The 14,294-nt window shown below is 55.2% G+C and overlaps 1 protein-coding gene across 2 annotated transcripts; it reads left to right on the forward strand.

Annotated features, from left to right (window-relative positions):
• Positions 1-6,398: 6,398 nt before the first annotated feature.
• Positions 6,399-13,797, forward strand: SHROOM1 (shroom family member 1). Of its 2 annotated transcripts, none has more exons than XM_082836114.1 (8): positions 6,399-6,568; positions 10,022-11,032; positions 11,124-11,179; positions 11,404-11,613; positions 11,814-12,386; positions 12,475-12,616; positions 12,697-12,969; positions 13,090-13,797. In XM_082836114.1, the coding sequence occupies exons 2-8, from the start codon at positions 10,064-10,066 to the stop codon at positions 13,420-13,422; spliced, it is 2,556 nt and encodes an 851-aa protein (XP_082692240.1). In that variant the 5' UTR covers positions 6,399-6,568; positions 10,022-10,063; the 3' UTR covers positions 13,423-13,797. The 2 variants fall into 2 exon arrangements, with proteins under 2 accessions (XP_082692240.1, XP_082692239.1); XM_082836113.1 differs by lacking the exon at positions 6,399-6,568 and adding an exon at positions 8,910-8,942.
• The last annotated feature ends 497 nt before the right edge of the window (positions 13,798-14,294 follow it).

Below are 14,294 nucleotides of genomic sequence, written 5' to 3' on the forward strand. Positions count from 1 at the left end.
TCCAGCCACATCAAAGGGCAGGGACTGCATCCCCTTAGCCCCAGAGCAGCTATGGGAGGTCTCTCTTGCCCTCTTGCCTAGCGGTTGCTTCTTCCAAGGAAAGAGTACCTCTTTCCACCCAAGTCTGCCCAGATTTTCCTCCAGTCTAACACTGGCATCCCAGTATTAAAAGGTGTCTTGGGGTTTCCCTGCTGGCACAGTGGTTGGGAGTCCGCCTGCCGATGCAGGGGACACGGGTTCGTGCCCCGGTCCGGGAGGGTCCCACGTGCCACGGAGCTGCTGGGCCCGTGAGCCATGGCCACTGAGCCTGCGCGTCTGGAGCCTGTGCTCCGCAATTGGAGAGGCCGCAGCAGTGAGTAGCCCATGTACCGCAAAAAAAAAAAAAAAAAAAAAAAGTACTAAAAAGGCGTCTTGGCTCTATATCAGAAACTTCTTAGGTTCAGGCAGCAGCAACCAGCTCTTAAACTCAAAAAAGGGATGCATTGGAAGGAGGTCTGGTGGCCCACAGAACTGACTAAAAGGCAGGAGGACCAGCCTATGAAAATAGACAGGAACCAAAGGAGGCTGGATAGCAAGATCAGGAGACAGGTTAGGACCACCACTATACACACCCCCAACTCCTGATGGTTTCTCACCTGTCCCTACATCACTATGTCACTCACATGAGAGTCCCAGTCCCTGGCAGGAGCATCACATTGGTCAAGCCAGGTCGGAAGGCTTGCACTGTGGTAAGCTGGCTTTCAAGTGGGAGGAGGGGCTCTGTCTCCCCAAGACCTACACAATGTGCGTTCCCCCAGGAAGGAAGAGTTCAGATGCCCACCACGGCCCTGTCTGGGGGAGCAGTAAGCAAAGCTTAGGAGAGGACCAACACTCATTGGAGACCTCTGGTGTATAAACCAATCCCTAGAGATAAAATTGAGGCTGGGATTTAGTCAAGATTGTCTTCCCTACAAGAGAAGCTGAAGTGAGGAATTATAACTAACACCTTTTTTTTTTTTTTTTAATTTATTTTTGCCGTGTTGGGTCTTCGTTTCTGTGCGAGGGCTTTCTCTAGTTGTGGCAAGCGGGGGCCACTCTTCATCGCGGTGCGCGGGCCTCTCACCGTCGCGGCCTCTTGTTGCGGAGCACAGGCTTCAGACGCGCAGGCTCAGTAATTGTGGCTCACAGACCCAGTTGCTCCGCGGCATGTGGGATCCTCCCAGACCAGGGCTAGAACCCGTGTCCCCTGCATCGGCAGGCAGATTCTCAACCACTGCGCCACCAGGGAAGCCCCCTAACACCACTTATTGATGGTCTCCTGTGAGCCCACTGCTGAGTATATCTGATGAAATCTCATTTAATCTTTACCTGCCAAACATATAGTAGTATCCATTTTACAGATGAGGAAATGAAGGTTCAGGAAGGTTGGGATATCTCCAGGGTCATACTGGCATTCACACTTAGGTCTGCCAGGCTGTGGACTCATGCTCGCTTTCTCACTGCTGGTTTTCTTATACCTGGGATACAGTGAACTGGAGAACAGCTCCCTGTCCTCCTTTTTTAAACTTCTCTAATGCTTCCCTTGAAGCACAAAAAGCTGTCAACTAGACTGTGTGTGTGTGTATGTGTGTGTGTGTTGTCACAGTCACTCCTGGCAGGGTCCCCAAAACTCATGAACCATGATGGATGACAGACATACGCACCCTCAGGTTTTAGAACAAAGTCTCTTCCATGTGAGTTAACTGACCAGACACATCAGTTAAAATCAGCAAGATTTTCTCAGTGAATGTTAAGAACATGCATTATCTGCTTCCATAGCCAATGACCAAAATCCATCCCACGTACATGTGGCATGCTGTGACCCAGTCCTGCACTAATGCTTCTGTGTGCAGCCTGAGGCCCAGAGTTCTAGAGTTAGAGTGGCCTCCCGTTGCAAATGCTGATCAGATGACTCCTTGGTGAGCAGAGACCTGGTGGATTTAGCTCAAACAGAAGGCAGTTTTAGGAGAGGAGCCTTTGGAGACCATCTCATCCCTTTTATAGTGCCTGAACACAGAAGGGGCAGTTTGGCCATTCCCAGGCTTGAGCCAACTGTTGCCCTCCCTGGGGATGCTATTGGGGGTCTTGTTCAGTCTTGAGTTTCTTTCTATTCTTGGGGACTAAAAAGGAAGCATAAGAGACATTTTTCATCTGGGTCCTGGGAGGCCAGCAAAGCAAAGTGGAAAAGCTCACTTGGTTACCACTTATGTGTCTTGAGTCCACTGGAGTAGGTAGAAGAGGAGAGAGGCCTGCATCCAGCTATCTCCTTGAATGTCTCTTGGCCAGGGATGTGTTGGTAACATCTGAATGAGGGAGGACCAGGAGGATGGAATGGTCCCAGGCCTGGAGCTCGGGGCAAGGCTAGAGAAGAAAAGCTGAGTTCTTATGGCCAGATCAAACAGAGGCTGAGGAGTCACCCAGTGTCTGTAGGGAAAAGGTGATATATGTGTACTCAGTAGGAATGTGACTGCCCAGCATTCCTTCCCGGGAACTGCTGATCTCAAAGGGAACTTTGGTTCAATCCCTGGGACATCCAGTCCCTACCCAGGCTCACCCAGAGGCCTTCCTGCCAGATGCCCCCATAGAAGAGGGGGTGCTCCATTCTCCCTGTACTTTTTCTTGTGGTTGCCTTCCTATTTATAGGAACAAGTGTGATGAATTCATTGCATAATTAAAAAGAAAACAAACTTGCTCTAAGGGAACACATAATTTAAGTAGATACTTGTGTAAAAACAATGATTCGTGCTTTGTTGGATCTCTAAAAATAGACAACATGATTCGTTGAATGATTTCTGGCCTTTAGTGTATTTTAACCTATACATGACAGTCTCTGAATTATCAAGACAGCTATGTAGTTACTGTCTACAAGAAAGAAACATCTTTTGCCTCAACCACAGGTTATAAATTCACTGCTACCACAAACAAAGTCAAAAGACACAAACTTGGGAAAATATTTGCCACATATTAAAAAAAAAAGTTAATTGCCTTAATATATAAAGAGATCTTACAAGTCAATAAAAAAGACCAATAATTTGATAGAAAAATGGGCAAAGAAAGTTGACAGATGACAGAAGTTAATACAAATGGCTTTTAAATGTACAAAATGATATGCAATTTTATATATAAAAAAGAAATGTAAATTAAAACATATTATTTTCACCTTTCATATTTCAGAGGTCAAAAGTCTGATAATGTACTGTGTTAGTGAGGATGTAGGAAAATGGGCACTCTCATATATATCAATGGGAATACAAATTGGTACAAACTCGTAAGAAACTTGAGATTAACCAAATTTGAAAATTTACATACCCTGTTACAGTTATCTATTACTGTTTAACAAACTACCCCAAAACTTAGTGGCTTTCCCATTTACAATTATTTTGCTTGTGAAATTGAGGAAGGGCTAGGTTGGGTGGTGGTTCTCTGACCCGTATAATGTCAGCTGAACTCTCCCAGGCCTGGGAAAGTACTGAGATACTGAGGGGCACAGGCATGTCTTTTTATGTAGTAGAAAAACATGATTAATATGTGCATGTGTCCATCTTCTCCATGGCCCCTGCTCCCCGACTACTGCCACCACTAAAGGAGACTCTGACCTGGCAGCAGTTTCGTCCCCTTCCTCCCCTCTAAGGTTCTTCAGGCTTTTGCAATAATGAAATGCCCTCCAGTCAAAGACCCTGAGGAACACACCAATAGTTGAAAAAAATGGAGTGTATTACTTGTTACAGTGAGGGGAACACACAGGATGGGGAACCATGGAGCATCCTGGTAAGAGGGCCTTAGAGAGGACTTACAGGACTTGGGCTTGTATTAGTGATTTTGGAGAGAATTAAAGAAGCGGGACTTTTCTCAGTGTTTGATGCTGTCGGGAAGCAAGAGTAATTCTATGATTGGGTATCTTAAATCTTATCTAGAAAAAGGAATAACTAAAGCAAAGTTAAAGCTGCAGTTGGCAAGGAAACAGCACTGGCCTATTATCCAGGATAGAAAGACATTTGGTCATTTTTGGGACTTGGACAACGTTCATGGTTTGTCTGTGTTTGGATATGATTACAGAATGGTCTTGTTTTTGTCTTGACCCATCATGGTTACCGATGGCCTTGTTGATGTCCTGTGAAATTGTTTATGTGCAACAGGAGAACTCTAAGGCGTTGGCTGTGAATGTCAGATCAACTTCTACAACACCAAGGCCTAGCTGATAGTCCCAGGCCAACATCCAGATGTCAGGGGCTGTTTCTCTTTCTCAGACGAGAAGAAGAGGCAAGCAGAGAAGTGGGTGGGCGGGATTTCAGTTTTGGAGGAGTTCAGCAGAGTTTCTGCGGCGTGTGCAACAGAAATAAGGGGGCGGGAGGAGGAACGGATTAACAAGAATTGCTGTGGACACTGTGTCCACTTCATGGTTGTCAAGAGATATACTTTTTAAAAATATAAATTAAAATCTTGAACAATTTTGAATTGGCTTTTGGTTGCTGGATTGTGTTCCCTCTATCGTAATACTGCTCTGAAACCAACCATGCGGATCGGAATCTTAAAAGGGCAGGTGTTCAAAGCCAAGAAGTTCTGAGCCATTGTCTTGAGAGTCCAGAGCTCCAGCTCCAGCTGAAGCTGATGCCTGGGTCAGGATGGTGTTTGACGAAGAACCAGAGCCAGGAGGGTGCCTATCAGAAGCCAGGCTCAAGTGCCTGCTGCCTCCATCCCCTAGAAGATCCAAGCATTCAGAGTTCCCCAGGCTCTTAGTGCCCCCAGAAAGTGGCAGCCTTGACCCCCGGTCTGGCTTTCTGGGTCCTGGTTATTACCACAACAAATCTTGTCAGCCGAGGATGCCAAGATAGGGGGATATGGTCCCTGCCCCCAGGCATGATGATTCTGTGGGAGAGTGAGGGCAACCACAGCAATAGCTGGGGCTCCGTGGCATCTGGGATCCTCCCGGACCGGGGCACGAACCCGTGTCCCCTGCATCGGCAGGCGGACTCTCAACCACTGCGCCACCAGGGAAGACCAAGGGAAGGGAGCATTTCTTCGCAGAGCCAGTATCCATAGGATAAAGGTTTGGGAAGCGGGGGCAAGGAAGGCTGAGGACAGAGCAGTGAGGAATGCACAGTGACAGATGAATTCAGAGCATTCTTTGGAGCCTGGAGATCCCCAAAGGTGAAAACCTCAAGAGCCAGACTCTATGGCTGGCGTAAACCCTATCGAGGCCACAGGGGATATGCATAGTTCAGCACCTAAAGGACCCACTGAGGGTAGCGGGAGTGAACACAGACGTCAGCAGAGCCTCCCCTCTCCTTCCCTTCCTCTCCCTCCCCTTTCAGGTGGCTGGCCGGAAGGGCCCAGACTATGTGGGGTAGTGGGAGAAATGAAAAGAAAACGGGCAAACATGGGAGAAGAAGAGCCCACACTGGGAATCAAAGAGCTGGAAGAGTTCTGGAAATGGAGTATCTGGAGGGACAGTTGGTCAAGGGATGGTGCATTAGCATCCGAACTGTACTCAGAGGGACAAGGACAGTGGCGGGTCTGCTTACTTGGCCAAACTTTCTGAAAGGAATGGGGTGCCCGTGTGGGCACCCGGCCTGGGCTTTCCCACAGAAGGGGTGGCCTGGACCCTCGGGGCTCGGGCTCGCGCGCTACCGGCGGTAAGAACGCGCTGGGCGGAGGCGGGCGGGCGAGCGCCTTGGTGGCCCTTCCCCTACTTTCCATCTTCTTCAGCTGGAGCAAGAGGTCTGTGCCCGGCGGGGGAACGAGCGTCCAACCCCTGGACCCAGGTCTAGGCCGGCAAGCGGACACTACGAAGGGGCGGGCGGCTCCCGGGACAGCGCCGCCGTTCCGCGCTCCCGCCCCCGGGAGCCGGACGTGGCGCCTCCCCCGCGGCAGCCGGAGCCTGGAGGTGGGGTCGGGAGCCCAAGGCCGGGACTCTGATGTCACCGCGCGGCCGCGGGCGCCCAGCAGCGCGTCTCGGGTTGGAGCTCAGGTACTCGGTGAGGCCGCGGGGCCGGACGGCCGGGAGTGGGCGGCGGAAACGCCCTTCCCGGGGGCGGCAGAGCGAGCCCCACCGCTAGGAGCGGGTGGGGTAGCTGGGGCGCCGCGGAGCAGCCCGCGCGTCGTTGGGTCTGGAGGAGTTGGGCTCCGCGCGGAGTCCGGTCTGCGCGAGTCAAGGCCCTGCGCGCTTGGCCCCTTCGCAGAGGGGTGGGGGGCGCAGAGCCGGCAACAGCGGGAGCTGCTGGGGAGCGCGCCCGGGGGACCCGAGCACGCAGTGGGGTCTCACCCTGCAACCTCCGGCTCCCGCCTTTCGACCGCGCAGCCACTGGGGTATCCTGGCCTCTCCGGTCCACGATCGCGCGGTTCCCTCCGCGTGTTCTGAGCCCTCCTTCCCCGACGGTGAACCCAACCAACAGGAAAGGCCGAGAAATGCGCCAGCCAGGGGCCATCCGCTCTCCCAGCGTCCCCGAGGCCTCGCTCTCCAGCCGCACTGCGTGACTCTGTCGCCCCCTGTGGCCGCCAGGCCTGCGCCTCTTTCCTCCCTGGAGCGCCTCGACTCAGCTTGAAGCCCCAGGTATGTGGTACGATCTCGACCGCGGCTTCCTCTCCCCAAGTGCCGCCAGCATCCCGCGTTTCCTGACCGTGGCACAGAGCTAGAGTCTACGGAGACTCTACATGTGGGCGGGAGCGAGCTGAGAGCAGACGCTTCGCGACGTGAGCTGTGGTGCTGACAGGCCGGGAGAATGGGGTGCCGGAGGGAACTGGGAGAGCCACGGAACTTACCAAAATGCCTGCCCTTCTAGACCTGGTCTGGAGTGGTGGAATTCAAGACACGGCCCAGGACCTAGAAACTCAGTCCGGCAGGGAGACTGCCGTGCAGGCAGCGAGGCAGTCTCCCTGCCGGACCATCCAGGTGGGGTGGCCTGGACAGCCTCTCCATAAGAGAGGTCAGACGTGAGGTGGCCTTTGGGAAAGATATGATTTAATTCCTGATCATTGTTGGTCATTTGAGGTTGTCTGCCTTTCTGGTCACCTTACCTGGATCTGTTTCCGTTGCCTTTGTGTGACTTTACCCACTGGAAGCTGTCTTCACGGATTTCCCCAAGAACCTCTAATTAAAAACCTGGGTCTGCTTTCTTGCCTGGTCCAACCTCTCTCCTGAGGTCCAGACACACATCTCAACTTACCACCTGCTTGCCAGACTTGCCACAAACACTACAAAGCCCACAGGCCCCAGACTGAGCACTGGATCCCTTGGCTAGTCCCCGCCTCAGCTTCCTCATTCCTGGGACTGGCACCTCCACCTCCCCAGCCCCTAGCTCTGAACACGGAAGTCATCCTTGTCTCCTTTTCCTCTCTTGCTCTTTGATTCAGGTGATAAGTGTATCGCAAATGACCCCAATACCGCATGACCCCAATCTGGTGGTTTTCTAGCAGGGATTTCACACTGCTCCCCCTACTCTGACGAGGCTTGGCAAAAGGTTCTTTGAGTTCTGGCCTCTGGACTTACATTCAGTGCAGGCACTGGCTCTGCAGCCCAGCCCACAGTTGACACTAATGCTGATGCTAGGGCTTCTGGGGTGTGGCTACTCCCAGCCACAAGGACTGGCTGAACTGCAAGAGGCTCCCTGCAGCCAGACAAGTGTGAAAACTCTTTGCTCTTCGGGCTGAGGCCCCAAAACACACTAAAGGAGCTGGACCCTCCTGGCATAACAGGTTCTACAAAGGGCACAGTGTGAGCATCCTGCATGGGTATCAGGTATTTGGGTTACCACTGCAAAAGCATCCTCGAGACAAGTTAAGGTCAATAAGAAAATGTACACACATTTTAGTTATCCATCTGAGCTGTTTTTATTTGGTGAACTCAGAATCCTTTATCAGTCAGTAACTCACAAATAAGATAGAATTGTCAAGGCCTTTTTTGAGGCAACATCTTTGTATTAGAAGAGTTACCCATGCCTATAGATGTAGCGAAAGTCAAGAATGGGTGGCATGAGCCAGGGTAAACAGTGCTCCCAAGCTGGGCTCAGAAGGATAGGAAGAGAGAGAGCTATTGTCTGGGTGGCTAGGGGGAGTTACCAAGAGGAGGTGACTGTCCTCCCAGGGGCTGCCACTCAGAGTAGCTTCTTGTCTTTCTGAAGTTCAGAGAGTATAAACTACTTTGCAGAAATGGTCCCCAAGCCTGAGTGAAGACCAACCTGCAGGGCTGGCCTTAATGGGCTCAAAGATGCCTCCAGGTGGGTGATGTCAAGATGTTCTGGTACCAGGTCAGCTGAGATCCCCTCCTGGGAATGTTGGAGGTACCGCTTCGCCCTTTTAGAAAACATCATATCCTCCCTCCACTAACCTCCCTACCTGCCCTACCCAGCAATCTGTAGCATCTGGGGTCTCAGGGAATGGGGTAGAGGGTGATCCTGAGCTCCAAAAAGTGTCTAGAGGCTCACATAAGTCTGTTTTTCAGTTTCCACCCCACTGTGGGCCACCCTCCTCTGCAATCCCAGCCAAGCAGCTCAGGAAAGGCAAGCCCGCCCCCCACCCCACCCCCAAAGTCCCTATAGCCCATAGGAAGCCTTCAGTTCCCAAGACTCAAAGCTGCTTTCACCCCTGACCCAGGCACACCTACCTAGCTCCTCCCCTTGCTCCCCCTCCTGCCACTGGGGAAGTATTGATTTCTGGCCATTCCTGTTCCAAGCTGTGCTTGCCTGCTCTTCTGGTTCCTAATAACCTGAGTAACCTGGTCAGTGTCCATGGGTGGCAACTGCCTCACCCATTCTGTCCCCTTTCTCAAAAAGACTAATAGGGAGAGAAAAGTGGGTAGAAGCAAAGAAGCCCTCAACCTTCTCCACCAAAGCCACCCCCATCTACTGCCTGAAAGGCTGCTCCTTTCCTTGTCATTCAACAAATACTTAACATCGACTACATGCCAGGCACCGAGGGTGCAGAGATGAGTAAGTGCAGGGCCTGTCCTCAGGAAGCTCAGGGGTGGGAATGGGGAGAGGGAACCAAAGCAAGCCAACAATCACAGTGCAGGGCGATGAGTGCTGTGATGCAGGAAGCTCAGGACACTGTAGGGATCCCAAAGGGTCAGGAGACCTCTAAGCTGCGCCCTATAGGAGGAGCAAGAGTGGCAGGACAAAGAGGGGGTGAGCCTGTCATTCCTAGACAAAAGGCAGAGAGTCTCCCAAGCAGGGGCCATATTATCCTGGAATCTGCCAGTATTTTGAAGGGATGGGGGCGATTGTTTCCCATAGTGGAGGCTGGGCTTTGTTGGAGGCTCAGGGCCATGGGGGCTGGGGGTGAACTGGCTTTCAGCAGGGTTTGCTTCTAGGAAATTGATTCTGGCTGCAGTAAGCTTGGAGGCAGGCCCAGATTCCAGGCAGGGCTCGCTGCCTCTTACCAGCTGTGTGCCTCTGGGCAAATCATTCCCCCTTCAGAACTTCAGTGTCCTCATCTGTAAAATGCAGACAGCAGTTGTGCGGTTCAAGACAAATATTTATTCAAAGCACCTGGAACATAACTGGCCCAGAGGGAGGGAGGAAGGCTGTGAAGCTGCCCCTGCCACCTGACCTGGGTCTTTCCCCCTCCTTTCTTGTCTCCCCTGTGATCTCAGATCGTTCTTGACCATTGTTTATCAGGGAAAGATCACATGGAGAAGCTAACAAAGCAGCCAGGAAGCAGCCAGGGTGGGACAGGGCTGGGGAGGGCAGGAGCACGGGTACATTCTCAGAGCTCCAGGAGGTGCCAGGGTAGAAGCCGGGGCTGCGGGCCAGAAGAGCCGCAGCGGGGGATGCGCTAGTCGCTAGTTCCTTCCCCTGAGCTAAGGCCCTCAATCTCCAGAGCTGTTCCCCTGGTCCTACTGCCCTTGCCATTCCAGACTAGGGAGATGGGGGGGGGGGGGTGCCAGCGCTAATAAGGGTCGTGAGACTAGGGAGGGGATGTGTAAGCATGTCCGTGTTGGAGGTGCCAGGAGGTTGTCCTAACCCTAACCCGGAGCGCCTCACCCACCACCCCATCTATGCTTTTCCAGGCCCCACAGAGCTGGCCAGCCTCTGCCCGCGTCCGCGCAGCCATGGAGGCTCTGGGTCCTGGAGGCGACTGCGCCTCGCCGGCCTCGTCCACTCGCAGCCTGGACCTGCGGCGGCTGTCCGCGCGCGCCGACTCGGCCTACAGCTCTTTCTCCGCCGCCTCTGGCGGTCCTGAGCCGCGCACACCGTCGCCGGGGACCCACCAACTTCCCTACCTGGACTGGGACTACGTGCGCGTGGTGTGGGGCGGCCCGGCCCCCACCGCCGGGCTTCGCACCTCCCCGCAGCCCCGGCCCGCGGCCGCCGCACGCAGTGGGCCTCGTCCCCCCGAGATCCGGGGGACCCCGGGGCCGCTCAGCCGCCAGACCACCCCGTTGCTGTACGCGCTGGCGGCCGAGGCGGAGGCCGCGGCGCGGGCAGCCGAGCCGCCCAGTCCGCCCGCGTCGCGGGCCGCCTACCGCCAGCGGCTGCAGGGCGCGCAGCGGCGAGTGCTCCGGGAGACGTCCTTCCAGCGCAAGGAGCTCCGCATGAGCCTGCCCGCCCGTCTGCGGCCCGCGGCCCCCGCGCGGCCCTCCGCCGCGCACCCGCGCTCTGCCTTGCTCAGCCACCCCGGCGGGGAAGCGGAGCCGGCGCGCCCCGGGGCTCCCGCGCCGGTAACCGCCGGCAGGGGACGCCTCGCCAACCAGCAGCGGCAGTGGTGCTTCTCAGAGCCGGGAAAGCTGGATTGCGTGGGTCGGGGCGGTGGGTTGGCGGGGGAATGCTCGGGGGAGGCCTGCTCCAGCTCTGGCCTCGCCAGGCCGGAGCCCCGGGAATGGCAGCAGCGGACGCTGGCAGAGTTCGAAGGTCACCAGATCAGATGGCTGCCTGCGACCCAGCCCCGAAGCCTAGAGGACCCGAAACCCCGGTCCTTGAGGTTCAGCGATGCCTATAGGCCTGCTGGTCGGAGTCAGAGCGCTTCGGGGGAAGTCTTGTCCCCCTGGGGAAGTCCAGGAGGGGTCATGCCCATTGCCCAGGTATGGAAGATAGGGGCTGCAAGCTTGGCTTGGGGGCATCCAGAAGATTGAAAACTTGAGCAACATTTCATCCAACTGCTTGCCTTTCCAGGCTGTTCCCCAAGGAGCAGAAACCCCCAGACCATTGTTTCAGACCAAACTTTCCAGGTGAGAGAAATGGACCACTCTGGGGACTGAAAGCTGGGGGGAGGCAGCTTTCATATCTCTTGCTCAAGAAAGAAGAGGGCTTCCCACTCACCCTCAGTTTGAGCCTTCTGTCTTTTGCAAACCACATCCCCTAATCCCACCCTCAACACCCTACTGTCTGTCTGGCACAGAACCAGAATCTTCCTTCCTGGTCCCTGTGGTCAGTGTGGGGTCCCTGCTTCCAGGTTCCTGACTCAGAAGGAAGTTGCAGTGGTGTGTTCTGCAGAGGGCCCCCAGAGCAGTCCCTCTGACTGGGAGCATAGGGCCTCAGAGAACTGCATTGTGTCTGCCCGGCTCCCATCCCTTCCTGATGATGAAGTTTTCCTGGAAGAAGCCCCGCTGGTCAGAATGAGATCACCTGCAGACTCCCATGCTCCCCTGGGGCTCCCAAACAGGTGAATTTCCTCAGGCTTTCAAGCAGAGTGAGATACCCGCTTCCTACACACATCTACAAAACGCTGGAGGGGCAGGGAACCCTCTCCTGGCTGGTGGCTGGGAGCTAGGGGGGTGAGGTGGGGGAGGTGGATGGCCCTTGGAGGCCACCATTTATCTTTGGCCAGAACTTTTTCTGATTTAGTGTCTCTTCCACTTCCAGTGTCCATGCCTCTGACCGGCAGTATGGAGCTGGCTTGGGTCAGAGGGCTGACCAGGCTATAATCCCCTCAGAGCAGCCCCTCCCTGAGCATCCAGAGACTGCAGGGGCGGATGACTGTTGGCAGGGGGTAAACGGTTCTGTGAGTGTCTCCAGACCTACATGCTGTAGTCCCCCTGGGACTGCAAATGGTGACATTGCAACCTTTGACCCCACTGTACTGCTGACCACTGATCCCCCCACAGCTGCAGAGACTGACCCCCTCAAACCTCTCCCATGTGATGCCCTGAGACCTCCAGGCAATGATACCCCAGGGCCTTCTGACCACACTGCCCTGGCTTGGGGCACTGGCCAGACTGGTTCCAGGTCAGCATGGCCCAGTCCACGCCTCGAGGAGCTGGTTCAGGAGCTGGCCAGATTGGATCCCTCTCTGAGTGACACTCTCACCTCCTATCCCAGCCCAGAGCCATCCCTGGGCCTGCTGGATGGGCTGATTCCTTTAGCTGAGGTCTGCGCTGCAATGAGGCCAGCCTGTGGAGAGGCTGGAGAGGAAGCAGCTGGTACTTCTGCGTCAAGGTGAGTGAGGGGTACCAGGGACTCAGGGGATTCTAAGCCCATGCAGCCTGGGGCAGGACGACCCAAGGAACTCTGGTTTTGTCCCCAGCTCTTACCTACTTAACTCCACCCAGCGCCTGCCAGCTTCTCAGGAGGAGACAAGGCCTGCAAACCTTACCACCTACGCTGTGCCTGACGAGCCATGCGGCCCGGGTCTCCCCGAGCCAAATAACAGCATCCAAGCCAAGAAAGTGAGTGTGGAGGGGCTATTAGAGGCTGGGCTAAGTCAGGGCCCTGCCTCCAGACTGAGGTACCCGCGCCCTCCCTGCAGGTGGAGCTGGCGGACCTCCTTCAAAAGACGCTAAGGGAGCTTCAGGCCGAGCAGGAGCAGCTGCAGGGAGCGGCCCAGGCTTGGGCCAGGCGCGGGGCTGCCCTGGAGGCCGCGGTCGGCCAGGCCTGTGCACCCCACGAGCTCGAGCGGTTCAGCCGGTTCATGGCCGACCTAGAGCGCGTGCTTGGCCTCCTGCTGCTGCTGGGCAGTCGCCTGGACCGCGTGCACCGCGCCCTGGCCCGGGCGGGCGCAGATGGCGACCCTGACGAGCAGGTAACGGGTTTGGGCTGGGGGAGGGCGGGGCGGTGAGGGGCCTTCGGGCTCCGGCTGGAAGCCTCCCGGGAGCGGCGGCACCCTCGCCCCGCTCACGGCGCCCTCGCCCCGCGGCTCCAGGCCTCTCTAGTGCAGCGACTGGGGCTCCTGCAGCGGCAGCAGGAAGACGCCAAGGAGTTGAAGCAGCATGTGGCACGGCGCGAGCGGGCCCTGCGCGAGGTGCTGGCGCGCGCACTTCCCGCCGACGAGCTGCGCGCCTATCGCGCCCTGTTGGTCGGCAAGGCCGCTGTCCTGGCCCAGCAGCGCAGCCTGGACGAGCGGGTCCGCCTCCTTCAGGACCAACTGGACACAGTCAGGACCGACTTTGGCCGTTGTCCTGCGACTCCCAGGCCGGCCTGGCCCCCAGGCACCCGTCCTCCGGATAAACCGCCCTTCCCCCCTCCCCTCATCTAGTTACAGGGGGCTGGGGGTGAGGAGCATTGCCCCTGCCTCTCACCCACGTGATTGATTGGGATGACGCTGGTTTATTCGGTGCTTTTCCCTTGGGGTGGGGAAGACCCAGGCCCGGCCTTCCTGGGGTACTTTTCCCAAGTGTTCTCATGTGGCCTTACCCAAGTCTTGCGGATTATTTGGTAATTAACTTATGAATTTTAAAGTCTGCAGTATTCCCCCTTTTCGGTCAGGGTTGGTTGGAGGGAGAGGAGACAAGTCAGAGGAGCACTTCAACTTAAGATGCAAAATGGCCATTTTTTCCCCTCTCAATAAAAAATTGATGTGAGAAGTGTGCGGTATCACCTGGAGCCTGGCTTGGAGGAGGGATCTTGTTTGCAAACTACAGACACCTGCCAGACTAGAGCAGAAGAGAGATTTGTTGGAGGACATCACTCAGCCCTGGGGATCCCTAGAAAGACTGAAGAAACAGGCTTGAAAACTGGAGGGGCCAAGCAGATGCTGTCACCAGTAGTCCCTAAATATTCTGGTGATTGCATTATTACCACGAAAGCTAGGCCTGATTGGCTGAGGCCAGGTCTCTTTTGCTGGTTTTTACCCAAGCCCCCGACATGAGTAGTATAGTGGAAGTGGGGGACTGCCTCCCTTCAAGACAAGGGATAGGGAACTTCCCCAAATGGAAAATGGATTCAGATGCTTTGCTGCCTAAAAACCCTGATGAATGTCAAGTACACTTGGACATTTGGGGACATTCATTCCAAGACCCAGAAAGAACTTTCTTCCTCTTCCAATTATGTTGGATAATTGGATAAACTGAATTTATCCGCCTTTCCTTTGGAGTCCCCACTAGGTCACCCAGGCTTAAGGAGGGCAGT

The sequence above is a fragment of the Leucopleurus acutus genome, assembly GCF_964270905.1.
Source record: "Leucopleurus acutus genome assembly, chromosome: 3".
Taxonomy (NCBI): domain Eukaryota; kingdom Metazoa; phylum Chordata; class Mammalia; order Artiodactyla; family Delphinidae; genus Leucopleurus; species Leucopleurus acutus.

Bases quoted from the DNA above. Each gene is read 5' to 3' on its own strand.
- SHROOM1 (XM_082836114.1), top strand. From the start codon at position 10,064: ATGGAGGCTCTGGGTCCTGGAGGCGACTGCGCCTCGCCGGCCTCGTCC. The intron at 11,180-11,403 runs GTGAGAGAAATG...CCCTGCTTCCAG, and splicing joins TTTCAGACCAAACTTTCCAG to GTTCCTGACTCAGAAGGAAG. The intron at 12,617-12,696 runs GTGAGTGTGGAG...CCCTCCCTGCAG, and splicing joins ACAGCATCCAAGCCAAGAAA to GTGGAGCTGGCGGACCTCCT.